The sequence below is a fragment of the Lynx canadensis genome, chromosome D1 (genome assembly GCF_007474595.2).
Source record: "Lynx canadensis isolate LIC74 chromosome D1, mLynCan4.pri.v2, whole genome shotgun sequence".
Lineage (NCBI taxonomy): Eukaryota > Metazoa > Chordata > Mammalia > Carnivora > Felidae > Lynx > Lynx canadensis.
This window is the reverse complement of record NC_044312.2, coordinates 57,640,293-57,654,896: the sequence shown is the minus strand read 5'-3', so window position 1 is coordinate 57,654,896 and position 14,604 is coordinate 57,640,293. Positions and strand designations below refer to the sequence as shown.

The 14,604-nt window shown below is 45.9% G+C and overlaps 1 protein-coding gene and 1 long non-coding RNA gene across 4 annotated transcripts in view; one reads left to right on the top strand and one right to left on the bottom strand.

The window, feature by feature from the left end:
- The window catches only part of LOC115524571, a 66,904-nt gene that overhangs the window by 44,126 nt on the left and 8,174 nt on the right, over positions 1–14,604 (top strand). The window lies entirely within an intron of this gene.
- On the bottom strand, positions 2,669–14,462 carry KCNE3 (potassium voltage-gated channel subfamily E regulatory subunit 3). Of its 3 annotated transcripts, none has more exons than XM_030330950.1 (3): positions 14,413–14,462; positions 7,759–7,913; positions 2,669–4,547 (listed from the first exon to the last, which is right to left on the bottom strand). In XM_030330950.1, exon 3 carries the CDS (start codon positions 4,505–4,507, stop codon positions 4,208–4,210), a length of 300 nt encoding a protein of 99 aa, XP_030186810.1. In that variant the 5' UTR covers positions 4,508–4,547; positions 7,759–7,913; positions 14,413–14,462; the 3' UTR covers positions 2,669–4,207. The 3 variants fall into 3 exon arrangements, with proteins under 3 accessions (XP_030186810.1, XP_030186809.1, XP_030186811.1); XM_030330949.1 differs by lacking the exon at positions 14,413–14,462 and adding an exon at positions 14,149–14,213; XM_030330951.1 differs by lacking the exons at positions 7,759–7,913; positions 14,413–14,462 and adding an exon at positions 6,650–6,691.

Below are 14,604 nucleotides of genomic sequence, written 5' to 3'. Positions count from 1 at the left end.
GTTAAAGAAGCTATTTCACCTCTGAGCTTCTGTTTCCTCATCTATTAAATGAGGATTTTAAAAAGTTAAGAGATTTGGGGAAGGTGAAATAGGTAACATGCAAATTCTCAGCACAGTGCTTAGCAGAGATTGGCTGCACATCAAAAACTAGTTTTTCTTCACTTTTTCCTGGTCACTAATTTCTGACTCTCCTGCTCCCCAGGAGCTCATTCTCTGTCAGTGTTTAACCACTGCCACGGATGGGTCCTCTGATTTCATCTAGGCAGATCATATTCTTGGTTTCTTAGTGGCACCTGAAACAGGATTCTTTTTCCTACACAAGGCTGGCTGAAAGCCTTGCTTTGTCTATTTCCCTTATGCTTAAACCAACATCTTGGATATTGCCATTACAAAGAGAGATGAGACAAGATTCACCAATACCAGGGGAAAAAATGAGTAAAAGTCACACTGCCAGGACAGGCTTAGTTATACCCACAAGGTTCCAACCCCCACACCCCCCAAAAAACAAGACCAAATCAGAGTAACAGCATGTCTTTCTTCTTGACAAGGCTGTACATTTTTCTTTCATGGCCAGTCCTGGGGGAAAGAGTGAGGAGGGTAGGGTGAAGACCACTAGCTGTCCACCGAAATCCATTCTTCCCTTCCACAGTAATAGAGATTTGGTTAGGACATCGCTGCCCAGGCAGGAACCTCATTTGCCTACTTGCCTTGGAGCCAGTGGTGGTCATGTTACTAAGCTCTTGTCAAGTGCCCCTCTGAGATTAAGTACCCCCTCTAGCAGCCATCACCTGTCTCCAGAGAATTGCCCTCCGTTGATGAGATCCTCCTTACAACCTTCCTCTTGTCCCCCCTCCCAACCAGGGTGGTCCACAACCAATGACTGACTATATGGGGGCATAAAGAGCCATCCCCCTTGCCTCAAGGGGTGTAATCCTGCTGTGTGGTTTGTGCCCCTGCCATGTAGAACAGTTCCCTGAGGATTAGGCCAGGGACATGAGAACACATTTTGGTTCTTTCCCTTTCCTATCTACTTCCTTCTCTCCCTTGAAGGTTTTTCCTGAAAAGTGCCCCATCAATAAATGCCTGTCTCAAATTCTGTTTCTAGGGAACCCAACCTCAACCTATCAGTGTCAGTGCCCTGCTACCATTTCCCCAGATCACTTTCCCATTCATTTCAAGGGACAATTCAGATCCACACCCTGGGTTGGGTGTACCATGGTGCCAAAGTTGGATCGAATGTGGTACAGCAGTTAGATGAAGAACTAGTGGGCTCTACTGAAGTAATTATAAGGACTACCTACTAATAAGCGTTGTTATATGGGTATTACAAGCGTTGTTATATGGGAATGAGTTAATGTATATACAATGCTTAGACCACTACCTGACATATAATAAATGCTCTTAAGTGTTAGAGCAGGGGTTTCTTTGATCTTTTTTACTTATGTATTCCAAGAGTGCCTAGGTGAGTGCTTGGCACGTAGTGGGCCCTCAATAAATGTCTGGCGAATGAGGGATTGTTGAAGTTTTGCTTTGAGGGCTCAAGGTGATGTTCTGGGATCTGGTCAGCAGAGGGCAGAACCGGTGCCGATAAAAAATCCTATGCGCTGAGAGGGTATTGCCACTTAACTCGCAAACATTTGGGGTGGGGTAGAGCTGGAGGGTGGGGAGGGTAGTAACGAGGTATATAGAGCCCTTACTTTGTGAATTCAGGCAAATAAGTAGTTCTAGGCTCAGGAGCTGCCCTGGTGCTCAGGAGTTGCCCTGGTGCTACTCAGGAGTAGCTCTTCTTTTGAACTTGTGACTGACTGCTCCATGCTCCCTTCAACAAATCCTCTTTCCTGTTAATGCTAATATACACCGGGTTTCTGCAACTTGCAAGCAAAAGAATTTATATTATTTTATTATTTAATCCTGTAAGCATAAGGACTCTGTGAAGGAGAGCCACTACCATGGTTAGGGACACTGAAGTCCCAGAGTTGCCACACTGGGTCTGCTTCCTGCCCAACTTCCCAGCCAACCACTCTCTTTAGGCGTGTGGTTTCACCACATTTCTACCCTCAAGCTTCCCTTGGTTTGTTTTCTTCTTTTGCTGTGCCCACTTAGATCAGTCCTATCTTTTCAAAACCCAGTTCAAATTCTACCTTTGTCTGACTCCTCAAAATCTACCCAATCTCATTTCTTAAAACCCTTCTAGCATGACCATTCATTCCTATTCTTGATTCCATTTCCTATTTGGGACTTTGGACTGGGTGGTCTCTAAAGTCTCATTCAACTGTAGACTTCTGAATTGTTGTCTTCACATATGTCAAATCTTCTTAAATAGGTCTCTACCTTCTCCTTCAAGAAGAGCTAAGGAAAGCTATGCCTGGGTGGTTTAGTCAGTTAAGCATCTGACTCTTGATTTCAGCTCAGGTATGATCTCAGGGTGTGGGACTGAGTCCCACATTGGGCTCTGCACTGACAGCATGGAGCCTGCTTGGGATTTTCTCTCCCTCTCTCTGCCCCTCCCCTGCTCATGCTCACTCTCTCAAAATAAATAAATAAGCATTAAAAAAAAAAAAAAAGAAAAACTAAGGAAAGGCTTGAGCACATATGGGGCTCAGCACAGATTTGCAGGGAGTTAACACAACTGACTGCTCATGGGAATGAATGTGTTCTGTATCTTCCATTCAAGAAACACACAAGCATTTATTTTTATTTTTTCAAGGTGGAAGTAGCTTCCCCCCCCCCCCCCCGATTATACAAGTAGCATACTTATGGTCAGATAAATCAAATATTGCATAATTTTTTAAGTAAAAAAGGGAAAATCACAATCCTTCTTTTTCAGAGATAATTACTATCAAAATATTCTTTCAAGGTTTTTGCTATATACAAATATGTATGTTTCAGTAGGGCTTTCTGGAGACCCTTTGTACATCCCTTAAACAGAAATCAAACAGAACAGTGCGAGGTTCCAGATGGGGATTTGTAGCTTGTAAGGTATTCACTCGTCACATTGCACATATTAGGCTGAACCATATGAAAACTACTGATATTCAGCTGCTTTTGACCTACAAACACAATTTTATGGTTTTAATCTAATGTATGTGAAGACCAGAATGTCAGAACTAGTAGAGCTCTTAGAGACTTTCAAGTTGAACTGTTTCATTGTGAGGAGGTGGGAAAAGGATCAGAGAAAGGCATGACCACTCAGTCCATGTACCAGAATCCTTCCACTGAACCAGGTACCTGCCTTGCATGCTCTCCTTCTTTTAATATGGTAATCTTCTAGGTGTGATAATAACCTTCTAGAAGCAGATTTCAATTTGGTGTCAGAAAATTCTTCCCAGAGTTTAATCAAATCAGAAGAGGCTGTGTTAGAGGTAGTGACTGGAGATGTGGCTGGGAAGGGCACTGTGACCTGGCTGGAGAAGTGCACGAATCATGGAACTAAAGAGCCTTAACATTCAGGGCCCTGCACTTGCATGGCTCCTTAGGGTCTTGGGAGGGGTCCTAGTAATGTATTGACATGGCAATAAGTTTTTGTAATATTTGCAAAAGCAAAATTATTTTGAATTCTTTTTCTTAAGGGGACCCCCAGAATTGTGTAAGTTTCAGGTCTGGATCCTGTCCCATGTTTAAAAAGCACTAGGCAAGGAAACCAGAGCTCCTACGTTCCAGCTATGGCACTACTCTGGCCCAGATGGGCAGAATGGTACTTAATTTGCTTCCCTCACAGGGGGTAAAATCACAAATGTTAAATGTCTGGAAAAATATAAAATGTGAACAAATATAAATAAGTAACGTTACTCATTTCTTATCTGTGATATGGTAATCACTGCTGCTTTTCATGGTCGTTGAAGATAACGCATCAAAAAACACGTCCTCCGTGCATCTTCCCGTTTCATTTGCTTCTGCTACAACTTCCTTTTCTCTTTCCTCCAGCCTCCAGCTCCTAGCTCCCAGTACTCCAGCCACTGGACCAGTAGTGGTTACTATCTTTTGCTACTTCTATATATTTGTTCATGGGGCTCCCAAAAGTCTGCTTTTGCTGGAAAAAAAAATCTTTATCCGCAAGGCCCAGGTCTCCCAGCCCCTCTCCTCCCACCCTAATGATTTCTTCTAGCCCTTTTTCTTGTTGATCTTATAGATGAGGACACTGAGGCCTGATGTGGTCCAGCACTGAGTTCTGGTGTCTTGATATTCTGCCATTCCTGGCCCCCTAGCATCAGATCATAGACACACGGTTCTTGATGTACACGTGATAGGGGTCACTGCGCTTGTCCACTTTGCGGGAGCGGGTATATCCCAGGATGAGGCTGCCCACAGTGACAGCAAATAGAAACATGACAAAGAGAATGTACATGTAGGAGTTGTCATCACGGCCAGGTAGGCTGGCCCGTCGCTTCTCTGTCAGGTTGTCTGGCCCTGGCCGGCAGAGCAGGTTGTTGTGAATAGTGGCATTTAGAGCCTTCAGCACAGCGTGCAGGCTTTTGTACCAAGTCTCAGTCCCGTTGGTGGTCTCCATAGCAATAGGGATTGAAGTGGGCAAAGAACTGGAGGACGCTCTGTTGGTGACAGAAAAGAGAAAGAGGATAGCTTCTGTCATCTGCAGCTTGAATTCCATCCCGACTCCCTCAAACCCCAGCGAAAATCCCAACATCACAGTTTATTCTACCTACTTGTTTACTTGTCTGTCTTCTCCACTAGACTGCCAAGTCAATGAAGGCAGGGACTATGTCTGTTTTACTAACTGCTATATGCAAGCACTTAAGACAGCACCCAGTAGGTGCTCAATAAATACTTGTGGAATAAAGCCTTCCTCAACCATTGTAACCCATATTAATCTTTTTTTTTTTTTTTTGATTCTATAAATCACCGAGCTTTAGGCTACAAGGGCTTTAGGGATTATTTACTCTAATTCCTTCCATTTTTATACAAAGGGAAGCTGAGGCCCAGAGAGAATTAAGTGGCCTGTCCATGATCACAGAGAATATTGGAAGTAGAGCCAAGACAGAGTCCGTCTCTGTGATGGCCGGCTTACAGCTCCTTTGGCTCCTGGGCCAGCTCTCGGCAGGACTGTGTGGCACCATCAGAAGACATTACCCAGAGCCCTCCTTCAGCACAGTTTTTTTTATATTCCATGGACAGCATTTACAAGAAGTTTGGGGATGGCTTAAATTTCACCCTACCTGGAGGCCAGAGGCTGGGTCATTTGATCTCTTAAGCACATTATGTCCCAAATGCTCTAGGTATTGCTAGCTATTTAGGGGAAATTCTGTTGGAAAAGAGGCGGTGGGGGAAACAGGGAGAGGCTGATAACCACTGAAGACACCAGGGAAAAGAAGGACAGGGTTGAACCTGAGGGCAGGGGAGTGAAAGGAAAACTCAGTCTGGTTTGGAGCTTTCCTCCCCCAGAGAGGGAAGAGACAGGCACCTCAACTCTCCTGCCTTCTGACACAAAGTCACTGTGTACCTGGTGTATAATAAATGTTCCTTCCCCTTCTTCTTAGAGATCCTTTGTCCATAATACAGAAAAACATCTAAAGACAACCTTGTATCCTAATCTCTGAAAAATCATGTCATTCTCTTTAAGCAAGGCTCCATCCACACTCACTTCTTTCAGGAAGACTTCATTGAGTGCTCTCTATCCTTTAACCATATTCCACAAGCTTTATTGTTGCAGCCCTCCCTTTTGACCAGCACTTACATGTAAGGCACTGTGTGGCTATTCTCTTGTTATTGATAAGGGTATTAGCAGACCACATGCTCCTGGTCAGCAGGACTGTATCTCTCCCTCAAGTCTAGGGGATTACCCTGAGACTGGCTGGGCGTTGTGTTTCCGCAGGGGTCTACCTAGTAACTGGCTGGCTGTTCTTCCTTCAATAGTCTCCAGTAAAAATGGCTATTTTAGGGACTTTTCCACAGGCCAATCACTCAGAGTTCACTAACTGGTTCCAAAGCCCTCCTTTATCTAGGTAGATCTGTCAACCTAACTGAAACTAACAAACTTGAATATTACATATGGTCTCTTCCAAACAAAAGATGACTGTTATGACCATGATCAATATTCATGAACAACTCTATGAATGAAGAAGTTAGGGGGAAGAATTTAAATAATACAGCAATCACCCAGGACTGGCCTACATTTCGTGCAAGGCCTTTGGGGCTCCCTGGTAAGTAGTACTTGAACTACCTTGTCTGGACCGAGGAGGGAAAGAGAACAAGGGCTCGTGGAGTTAAGATCCAGAAGGCAGAGATTCTCATCTACTACCTCAATTGTCAGGTAAGAAATTTGTGCCTTCTTCTTCCCTTGTATGGACCAATGGAAAGCAGGAGCAGCACAATGAAATTAATGGCTCAACTCATCATTCAGCCTGTCATCATGTATGGAGGCCCACTGTTAGGCAGGCCTCATGCTGGGAGCTTGGGGAGGCTCAAACCCAGTCCCTGAACTTAGGGACATTGCCAGCTGATGTATTATGAAGGCAACAAGCCAAGGGCTACTGGGGCTTAGAGAAAGAAGGGACAAATTCTGATCAAGACTCAGAGAGTATTCAGTGACGGAGGCATTTGAATTGGACCTTGAAGGGCTTTTAGGAAGTAGAGAAGGCAAGAAAAGCAAAGAGGTAAACAAGCATGACAACAAGAATGTTTAGAAGAGGGGCACCTGGGTGGCTCGGTCGGTTAAGCAGCTGACTTCAGCTCAGGTCACAGTCTCACGGTTCATGAGCTCAAGCCCCACATTGAGCTCTGTGCTGACAGCTTAGAGCCTGGAGTCTGCTTTGGATTCTGTGTCTCCTTCTCTCTCTGCCCCTCCCCTGCTCGTTTTCTGTCTCTTTCTCTCAAAAACAAACATTAAAATTTAAATTAAAAAAAAAACAACGTAGACCGTGGAATAGAGAGAGACTTCTCTGAAGTAGATCATGGAGAGCCTTGAGTGCCAGGCTGCAGAGCTGGAACTTTATCCTGTAGTTGGGGAAGAGCCATGGAACAGTATTTTAAAAGGGAATACAGTGATGAGATCTATGCTTTGAAAGGACAGTCGGGCTGCCATATGGACTGGAGGAGGCAAGAATTGAGGCAGGGAACCTAATGACAAGGGTCCTGAAATAGTTCAGGCAGAAGACACTGAGTCCTGAGCTGGGACCATGGGGATGACAAGGTGGGGGCAGGAGTTAAGATCTCACAGATGTGATTTGTGAGAGGTATGTGGGGAATGGCTTAGGGAAGAAGGGGCCTTGGGCAGTTTTACAGGCAGATAACAGATAGATGGAGTGCCTGGAGGATCCCACTTTGAAAGAAATGGGCTTCTTGCCATGTTCTGGCTTTAGTTTTCTCATCTGTTGAAATGATCATCATCGGGAGTTATTCAATGGGTTGAGTTTCAATTTTGCAAGAAGAAAAAGTTCTAGAGATCTGTTGCACAACGATGTGAATACAGTTAATGATACTGAGCTGTATACTTAAAAGTAGTTAAAATGGTAAATTTCATGTATTTTTTAAACCATGATTAAAAACAACAACAAAAGACTATTATCCCTGTCCTGCCTCCCTCCAGGCTTGCTTGAGCATACACTTTTATTATGGTGAAAAAAATGTTTCAATCTAGTAAGTACGTATACACAGTACATACAGTGAAGACGAAGTCTCCCTATTCCCAGTGGTCCAGGACTCTTTCCCGGAGCAGTCACTGTTACCAGTTTTCTTAGAAATCCTTTGCAAAGTAGTTTTAACTGACAGGGCAGAGGAAGGGGAACCTATATCTGGAAGACTCACCAAATAGTAGGCAAATTCTCTGGCTCTGAATCAGCTTCAGAAATCTCCCTGTGGGTGCCCTAAGGCTCCCCTGCCCCTCAGCTTCTTCAGGGTGTCTCTGGACACATCTGGGGTCTCAGTGTTGACACTGAGAGCTGAGAAGGAAAGGCCCAGTGCTGGAAAACAGGGGAGGAAGCAGGGAAGGAAGAAATCAGACACACAGAAAAATCTTCAGAACCAGGGTGGATCTCCTAAGGCTGGGGCCCCAAGGGTTGTGCAATAGCTTTGCTGTGGGCACTAACCAACACCCCCCCCCAACTTCCCCTCCCCTTTATGCAGCAGCTGGGTCAGACCAGCCTAGGGTTGCAGTTACAGGAACTGTGCAGTGGCTAAGGGACATCTGATTGCTGTCCCTCAACCCCAGGCCCGCGATGTCTCTACTGGGTGACTTTGTGATAAACCTCAGTTTAACATGTGGACTCCTGCTCGGGGAGCTGCCAATAGTGCAGACTAAAATATTCCCTTTCCTAAGGGTGCAAGTATCTTAACAGAAGTCTCTAAAAGGTTCAAAGAGCCTGAACCCCAAGGGAATGATGTGTGTGGCAGAGTGGCAGCTGGCAGTGGGTTGATATTTTACATAGGCACAAATGATGTTTCCAATGAACCTATTTGGAGAGACTGGGTAATACATGGTCACAGCATCAGCACTATCTGTAGCAAAACTCATTGTGAAAATTAAAGAAGAAAATTGCAGCGTCTGGTACCAGGTGCCGCACAGGGGTGGTGATGGTTTTATTTTTGCAGAGCAGAGGCTGGCGGGACCTTCAGAGGCCATTTAGTCTAACCTTCAGTTAACCTCCCTCATCTTACAGTTAAGGAAATGGAAACCCAAGGAGCTGTCTTGGTTCAGTTGCTACTTGTGTGACTTTGGGCATGTGACTTCCCTTTTCTGGGCCTCAGCTTCTGTCTGCATCTATAAAATGAAGGCACTTTAACTATGTAATCTGGCAAGGTTGCAGTAAGCTCTAACATCCCACAAAGGTACAAATCACAAAACCACACTGTGAGATTATGGGAGATTGGACAGGTTGGTGGGAGAGGTATTTTGGGGTCTTTTTAGAGCTCCTGAATCACAAGATAAGGAAGGCTGCAGACTTTTTTCTCACAGATTAAAGATGTACCTGAGACAAGGACTAAGTTACACTGAATATTCCTGCCTAGATAAACTGAGAGCCAAGTCAGTTGACTTTGGTTTTTTTTCTTAACAGTTCATCTGCCCAGGTGATCTAGCCAGGGAAGGAGGGAGACTGTGCAGAAAATGAGGGTGGACGGACAGTGTGGGGGATGGGGTAGGCTCTAATGCAGGGTTCAGTGAGGGCAGTAAAAGTTCATGAAATCATTGATCCCTCAGATCCTCCTTCTGGGGCCTCTGGATAGACCTGGAAGTTTGTGGTTCTGACAGGGGAAGCAAAGAAGCCACTCTTACATTATCTTTAGGTACTGGGTTGGGGTAGGAATGAGGGCCTGGGTGCAAGGGCATTGCTGGGTCAGGAGAGACAGAAAGCTGATAAAGAATGAGTTGGTTCTCTGTGAACTGCCTCTAGGTCCAAGGATTGGCAGTTGGCAACAATGAGAATTTTGTTCCTCTTTCTGAGCTCCTTGGCTTCCCTTGTCAAGATAGTCACTGATTATAAAGTTCATAATGGGGCAGATAGAGCTCTGCTCTGGAGAGTTCTTAACTTGAAACAGAAGATAGACCAGTTAATAGGAACTGACCATGCTGAAAGAGATTGTAAAGATTATTTAGAATCTAGATTCTAGGCCAATGCCTCCATTTTGTAGATGGGGAAATGGAAGCTCTGAGAGGGAGGGTGACTTGCCCAAAATGACAAGACTAGTGACGGGCAGAGCTCTGATGAGGACCGAGGTCTTTGGGGGCATGTGCTGTTAAGGTGCTCTTTCCACTACCAATGGCAACATTCCCTGGCATCTGAGTTGTGCATCATATGGAACACAGTCTTCTCGTGTCCTGTAGCATCATATCCTCTAACTCCATACTTTTTCCTGTACTGCAGATTCTCACAAATCGAGGATCTAGTAGGGATGGGGGGGGGGGGCGGTGGATGTTGGCATGTTTTGGACAAGGAGTTAACCTTCTTTTATAATCTCATCTCCTATGGTCCTTTCTGCTCTAGACCCACTCCTGATCCCCCAAAACACCAGGCTCACTCTCTTCTTCCACACTCTATTGCTATTTCTATTTCCTGCACCTTAACAGATTCTTCCTAAATGTTTTTTTGTTTGTTTGTTTGGTTGTTTTTTAAGTAAGCTCTATGCCCAACATGGGGCTTGAACTCGAGTCACATGCTCCAACTGAGTCAGCCAGGTACCTCATCCCCCAACTCCCCATCCCTGTGAGTTAGAACTCAAAGGTGTCTAACCTGGGGGTGGAGCTGTAAAGCTGTCATCTGAAGGATGAACTGGGCATCTTAGGTTTTCTTTCAGGTTTCTCTGGGGAAAAATGAAACTCCGCCATTGGTTCTTTTGGTTTTCCCACTGCTCTGTTTTAGCTACTCTTTCAGAGTGAACATCTTAAGTGTTTAGAAATGTGGTAAAGAGAGGTGAGGGGGAAAAAGTCGCACAAAGCAGATGGAGATCCAAAGACAATCCCTGGGACCACACGATTTTGCCATTGGTCCCTGTGTAATCTTATCACCACATGGACTGGGGAGCCAGTGGAGTGGGAGGAGGAGTTCAAGGTATGGACCTTAACAAAGAGTTGGAAGGAGACAGAGATAGAATCTGAGCTGAAAGGGATCTTAATAATTATGTTGTTAGTACAATCCCCATCCAAACAGGAAAATAGAGCACCCCCTCCCTGAGGAAACCACTTGCACAAGGTCTCACAGCCCCATGAACTGGGATCACAAATTGGTATCACATCCACGGACCTTTCTAGTATCAGTTCCCCGTTGCCTGTAGGAAAGTCTAACCTTCTCAGATTGTCATTGAAGCTTCTTTGGATATGACTCTGCCTCTCCCCAGTTCCCTGTGCCAACTGGTACTGAGTTACAGACCATTCTTCAAACATTCCTCACATTTGCACACCTCTTGCCTTTCCTTATGCTGTTTTCTTAGGCAGAGGAGTTTCCTTCCTCTTTTTTATCTTCCTGGTGAACTCCTACTCATCCTTAAAGGCCCAGCTCTAATGTCACCTCTATAGACCCCCTCCTGAGAGACCCCCTTCCCCACTCCCTAGCCAATTAGTCTTTCCCTCTTGTCTGTTCCTAAAGTGCTTTGCATAAAACCCTATTAGAGCACTATGCTGTACTGAAAGTGTATGTGTGTATAGGTATCAATATATGTAGATATGTATGCTAAACTATGTGCTGTGAGGTGTGAGGGCAGGGACCTGTGCCTCACATACTTCTTTATGCCCTGGGCCCAAGCACATAGTAGGCACTCAAGAATAAATGAATCAGGGGCACCTGGCTGGCTCAGTTGGTTAAGCATCTGATTCTTGATTTCGGCTCAGGTCATGATCTCATGGTTTGTGGGTTCGAGCCCTGCATCAGGCTCTGCACTGACAGTGTGGAGCCTGCTTGGGATTTTCTCTTTCCCTTTCTCTCTGTCCCTCCCCTGCTTGTGTTCTCTCTCCCTTTATCTCTCAAAACAAATAACTAAACATTTTAAAAATTGATTAAAAAAAATGAATCAATGCCATTTCTTATTAGACCATCCGCTACCCAGTACACACATAGACATTCATGAAAACAGCTTACAGTACTTAAAAAGCAAGAGCAGGCCAAAACATATTTGATTTGGTCTGGGGAAGGGGTGGCTCAAAGAAAAGAAGGTGTCTCAGTCAGGTGGGGAAGTGACTCAGAGGAGAAGGAATTCTAAGACTTCTTTGAAAGCTCAGATGTTCCCTGCACCTGAATCCCATTCAATCCAAAGGGCAAACATTCTTGGCCCCAAAACACTAGCAGTGGCTTTGCCACCCTCTTCCCTGTGTACCTACTCAGGGTGTGGCCACACACACCCAACCACTGCACACACACACAGTCCAATTTCCAGTCACCCAGCCTGTGATTTTGCCTTTCATGTGTGCGTTTCATGGTTCCAATCTTGGCTGTATGCTTGGGTATGTGACCTTGAGCACTGCATTTATTTCCTCTGAAACTCATGTATGAGATGGGGATAATTATCCCTGCCCTGTTTACCTCACATGGGAACTGGAGGAGACAACAGAGGAAGGTGTTTTAGAAATTGCCAAGTATTATAGAAACATAAGAGACAATTATGGGGCAGTCGGGTCACCTGGTTTTCTTTTCTGTTTTTCTACCCCCACCTCCAGATTACCAAGTGTTGCCCCACGCCCGCTGCCTTAGTTCTCTATCCTCTGAAGAAGCCAACAGGTTCTTATTACTCTTCTTGATTCTTGACACACTTTCCTCCTTCAGAAGCCTTCCTTGTTTCTCATACTCTGATCAGCCCTGTAGTCCCTTTCCATTGAGGGGTACCATTTGGTAGTCCTATAGTTAATGGAGAACACACAGGAATTGGAATCAAGAGACCTGCCCCTATTTGGCTGTGTCTAGCTGTGTGTCTCAGTGAAGACACGGCTCCACTCTGGGCCTCATGTTCCCCATCAGTAAGATGGGGGTTTTGCCTTAATTCCCTCTCAGTAGGTATTTTGAGCACCTGCTCATTCAGTGTATGGATAGAAATGTGTTTTGAGATGTATGAAGTGAGTGAGGGATGAAGAACGTTGTTGGTTATCATCTTGAGGAATCAAGAAAATATGAAAGCAGTTTCCATGCCTCAGGCAGGGGTCTCCTCCATTTGGAACCACCAAAGTTGATAGATGGCATTACAAAATGAGGACCTTACACTTTTACAATGCACCTTTGTAGGTGAAGTGGAGAGAGCCCTGGATTAGAAGTGAGGAGGCTTGGGTTTTGCTTCTCTCTGGTCCTGGTATGTTCCTAGGCAAGCTATCTCCCTGCTGCCTCAGTTTCCCCATATGCAAATTGGTGAAGATGGGGAGGAGGGAAAGGAGGAGATACTCTTCATGGGCCTTCATACAAGGGTCTGTCTGAACTCATCTACTTTCTAGATAAGAGAATCCCACCCAGGTCCAGACCTCTTTCCCCTCATGTCACACTGAGTGTGGGGTAACAAGATGGAGAGGCCCATTCTACAGGTAGTGACCCAGGAAAAGAAAGCACAAGGCATGGGAATGCAAGCTGGTGGAGCCACTATGGAAAACAGTATGGAGGTTCCTCAAAAAACTAAAAATAGAACTACCCTATGACACAGCAATTGCACTACTAGACATTTATCCAAGGGATACAGGTGTGCTGTTTCAAAGGGACACATGCACCCCCATGTTTATAGCAGCACTATCAACAATAGCCAAAGTATGGAAAGAGCCCAAATGTCCATCGATGGATGAATGGATAAAGATGTGGTATATATATACAATGGAGTATTACTCCGCAATCAAAAAGAATGAAATCGTGCCATTTGCAAGTACGTGGATAGAACTAGAGGGTATTATGCTAAGCGAAATTAGTCAGAGAAAGACACAAATCATATGACTTCACTCAAATGAGGACTTTAAGACAAAACAGAGGAACATAAGGGAAGGGAAACAAAACTAATATAAAAACAGGGAGGGGGACAAAACAGAAGAGACTCATAAATATGGAGAACAAACAGGGTTACTGGAGGGGTTGTGGGAAGGGGGATGGGCTAAATGGGTAAGGGACACTAAGGAATCTACTCCTGAAATCATTGTTGCACTATATGCTAACTAATTTGGATGTAAGTTTAAAAAAATAAAAAATAAAACAAGTTAAAAAAAAAAAAAAAGACAGACAGCACAAGGCATACAGCCGGTAGGGGACTTGCACAGGTTTACACAACCTGTAAACTGGAACTCCAGTCTCCCGACTCCCAACCTAAACCTCTGTTATTAGCAACAGAAGGTGTGCCTTTGAAAGTCCCTAGGCGCAGGACACAGTGCAGTAGCAAATGGGCAAGTCAGCTCCGGCAGAGCAAAAAGACCACGCAGGGTCCCAGAAGGGTGTTTCTGCGTGTGCTCTCGCTGCGGACCAGCCGGTGTTCGCATGCACATTTGTGGACGTGGAAAGAGCTTTCGAGCCGCGGTCCGGGGGCCCGTAAGTGCCGGTGCAAGCCCCCATGGTTTTCAGGCTGGGTGTGCCAGGAGCCCAGCTCCGCGCCACGTGGGGCCCCGGGATCCTTGCAGCTCGGGTCTGGGGAGGATCAGCTCTGTACGTGAGCCGTTCTGCACCTCGGGTCGGCGTTCTCCCGGGAAGCGGGAAGACTCCTCACTTCTACCCTCAGCTGCAACCCAGCTTTCCCGACCCTGCTAGTGCGCCTTACCTGCCTCTCGGCAAGCCTCTGAGGGGCGCCCGTCCGTCGGTAGGACACCGCACTCTGTGCTCCCCAGTGCCTCCGCACAGCACCCCTTGGCGCTCGGGTGGCCAGTTAGCACACAGCGCGCCCCCTCGGCTCTGCGCCCCGACCCGCGCTCTGCTCCCTTTAACCTTCCCCAGGGCGCCTCCTCCCCCAGCCCCGCCCGGCCCCAGCACACCCACTTCTACTCTGGCTGACTTAGGGCGCCTCCGCCCAGCTGCTTGGCCTTACACAGCCGAGGGCTCCGATCCTTCCGTCTCTTGCAGCGCCTGCTTCCTGGACGGGAGACCAAATGCCTCTCACTTTGCTTCAGTTTATCCAGCCTGAGACTGATCAAAAGGCGAGGCTGAACATTGGGTGCTGGGGGAATAAAGCTTTGCTCCTAAGTGGCTGTGTGGTGGTGGGCAAGTCACTGCCCTGCGC

Excerpts from the sequence above, each read along its gene's own strand:
- KCNE3 (XM_030330950.1), bottom strand. The coding sequence starts at position 4,507 with ATGGAGACCACCAACGGGACTGAGACTTGGTACAAAAGCCTGCACGCT.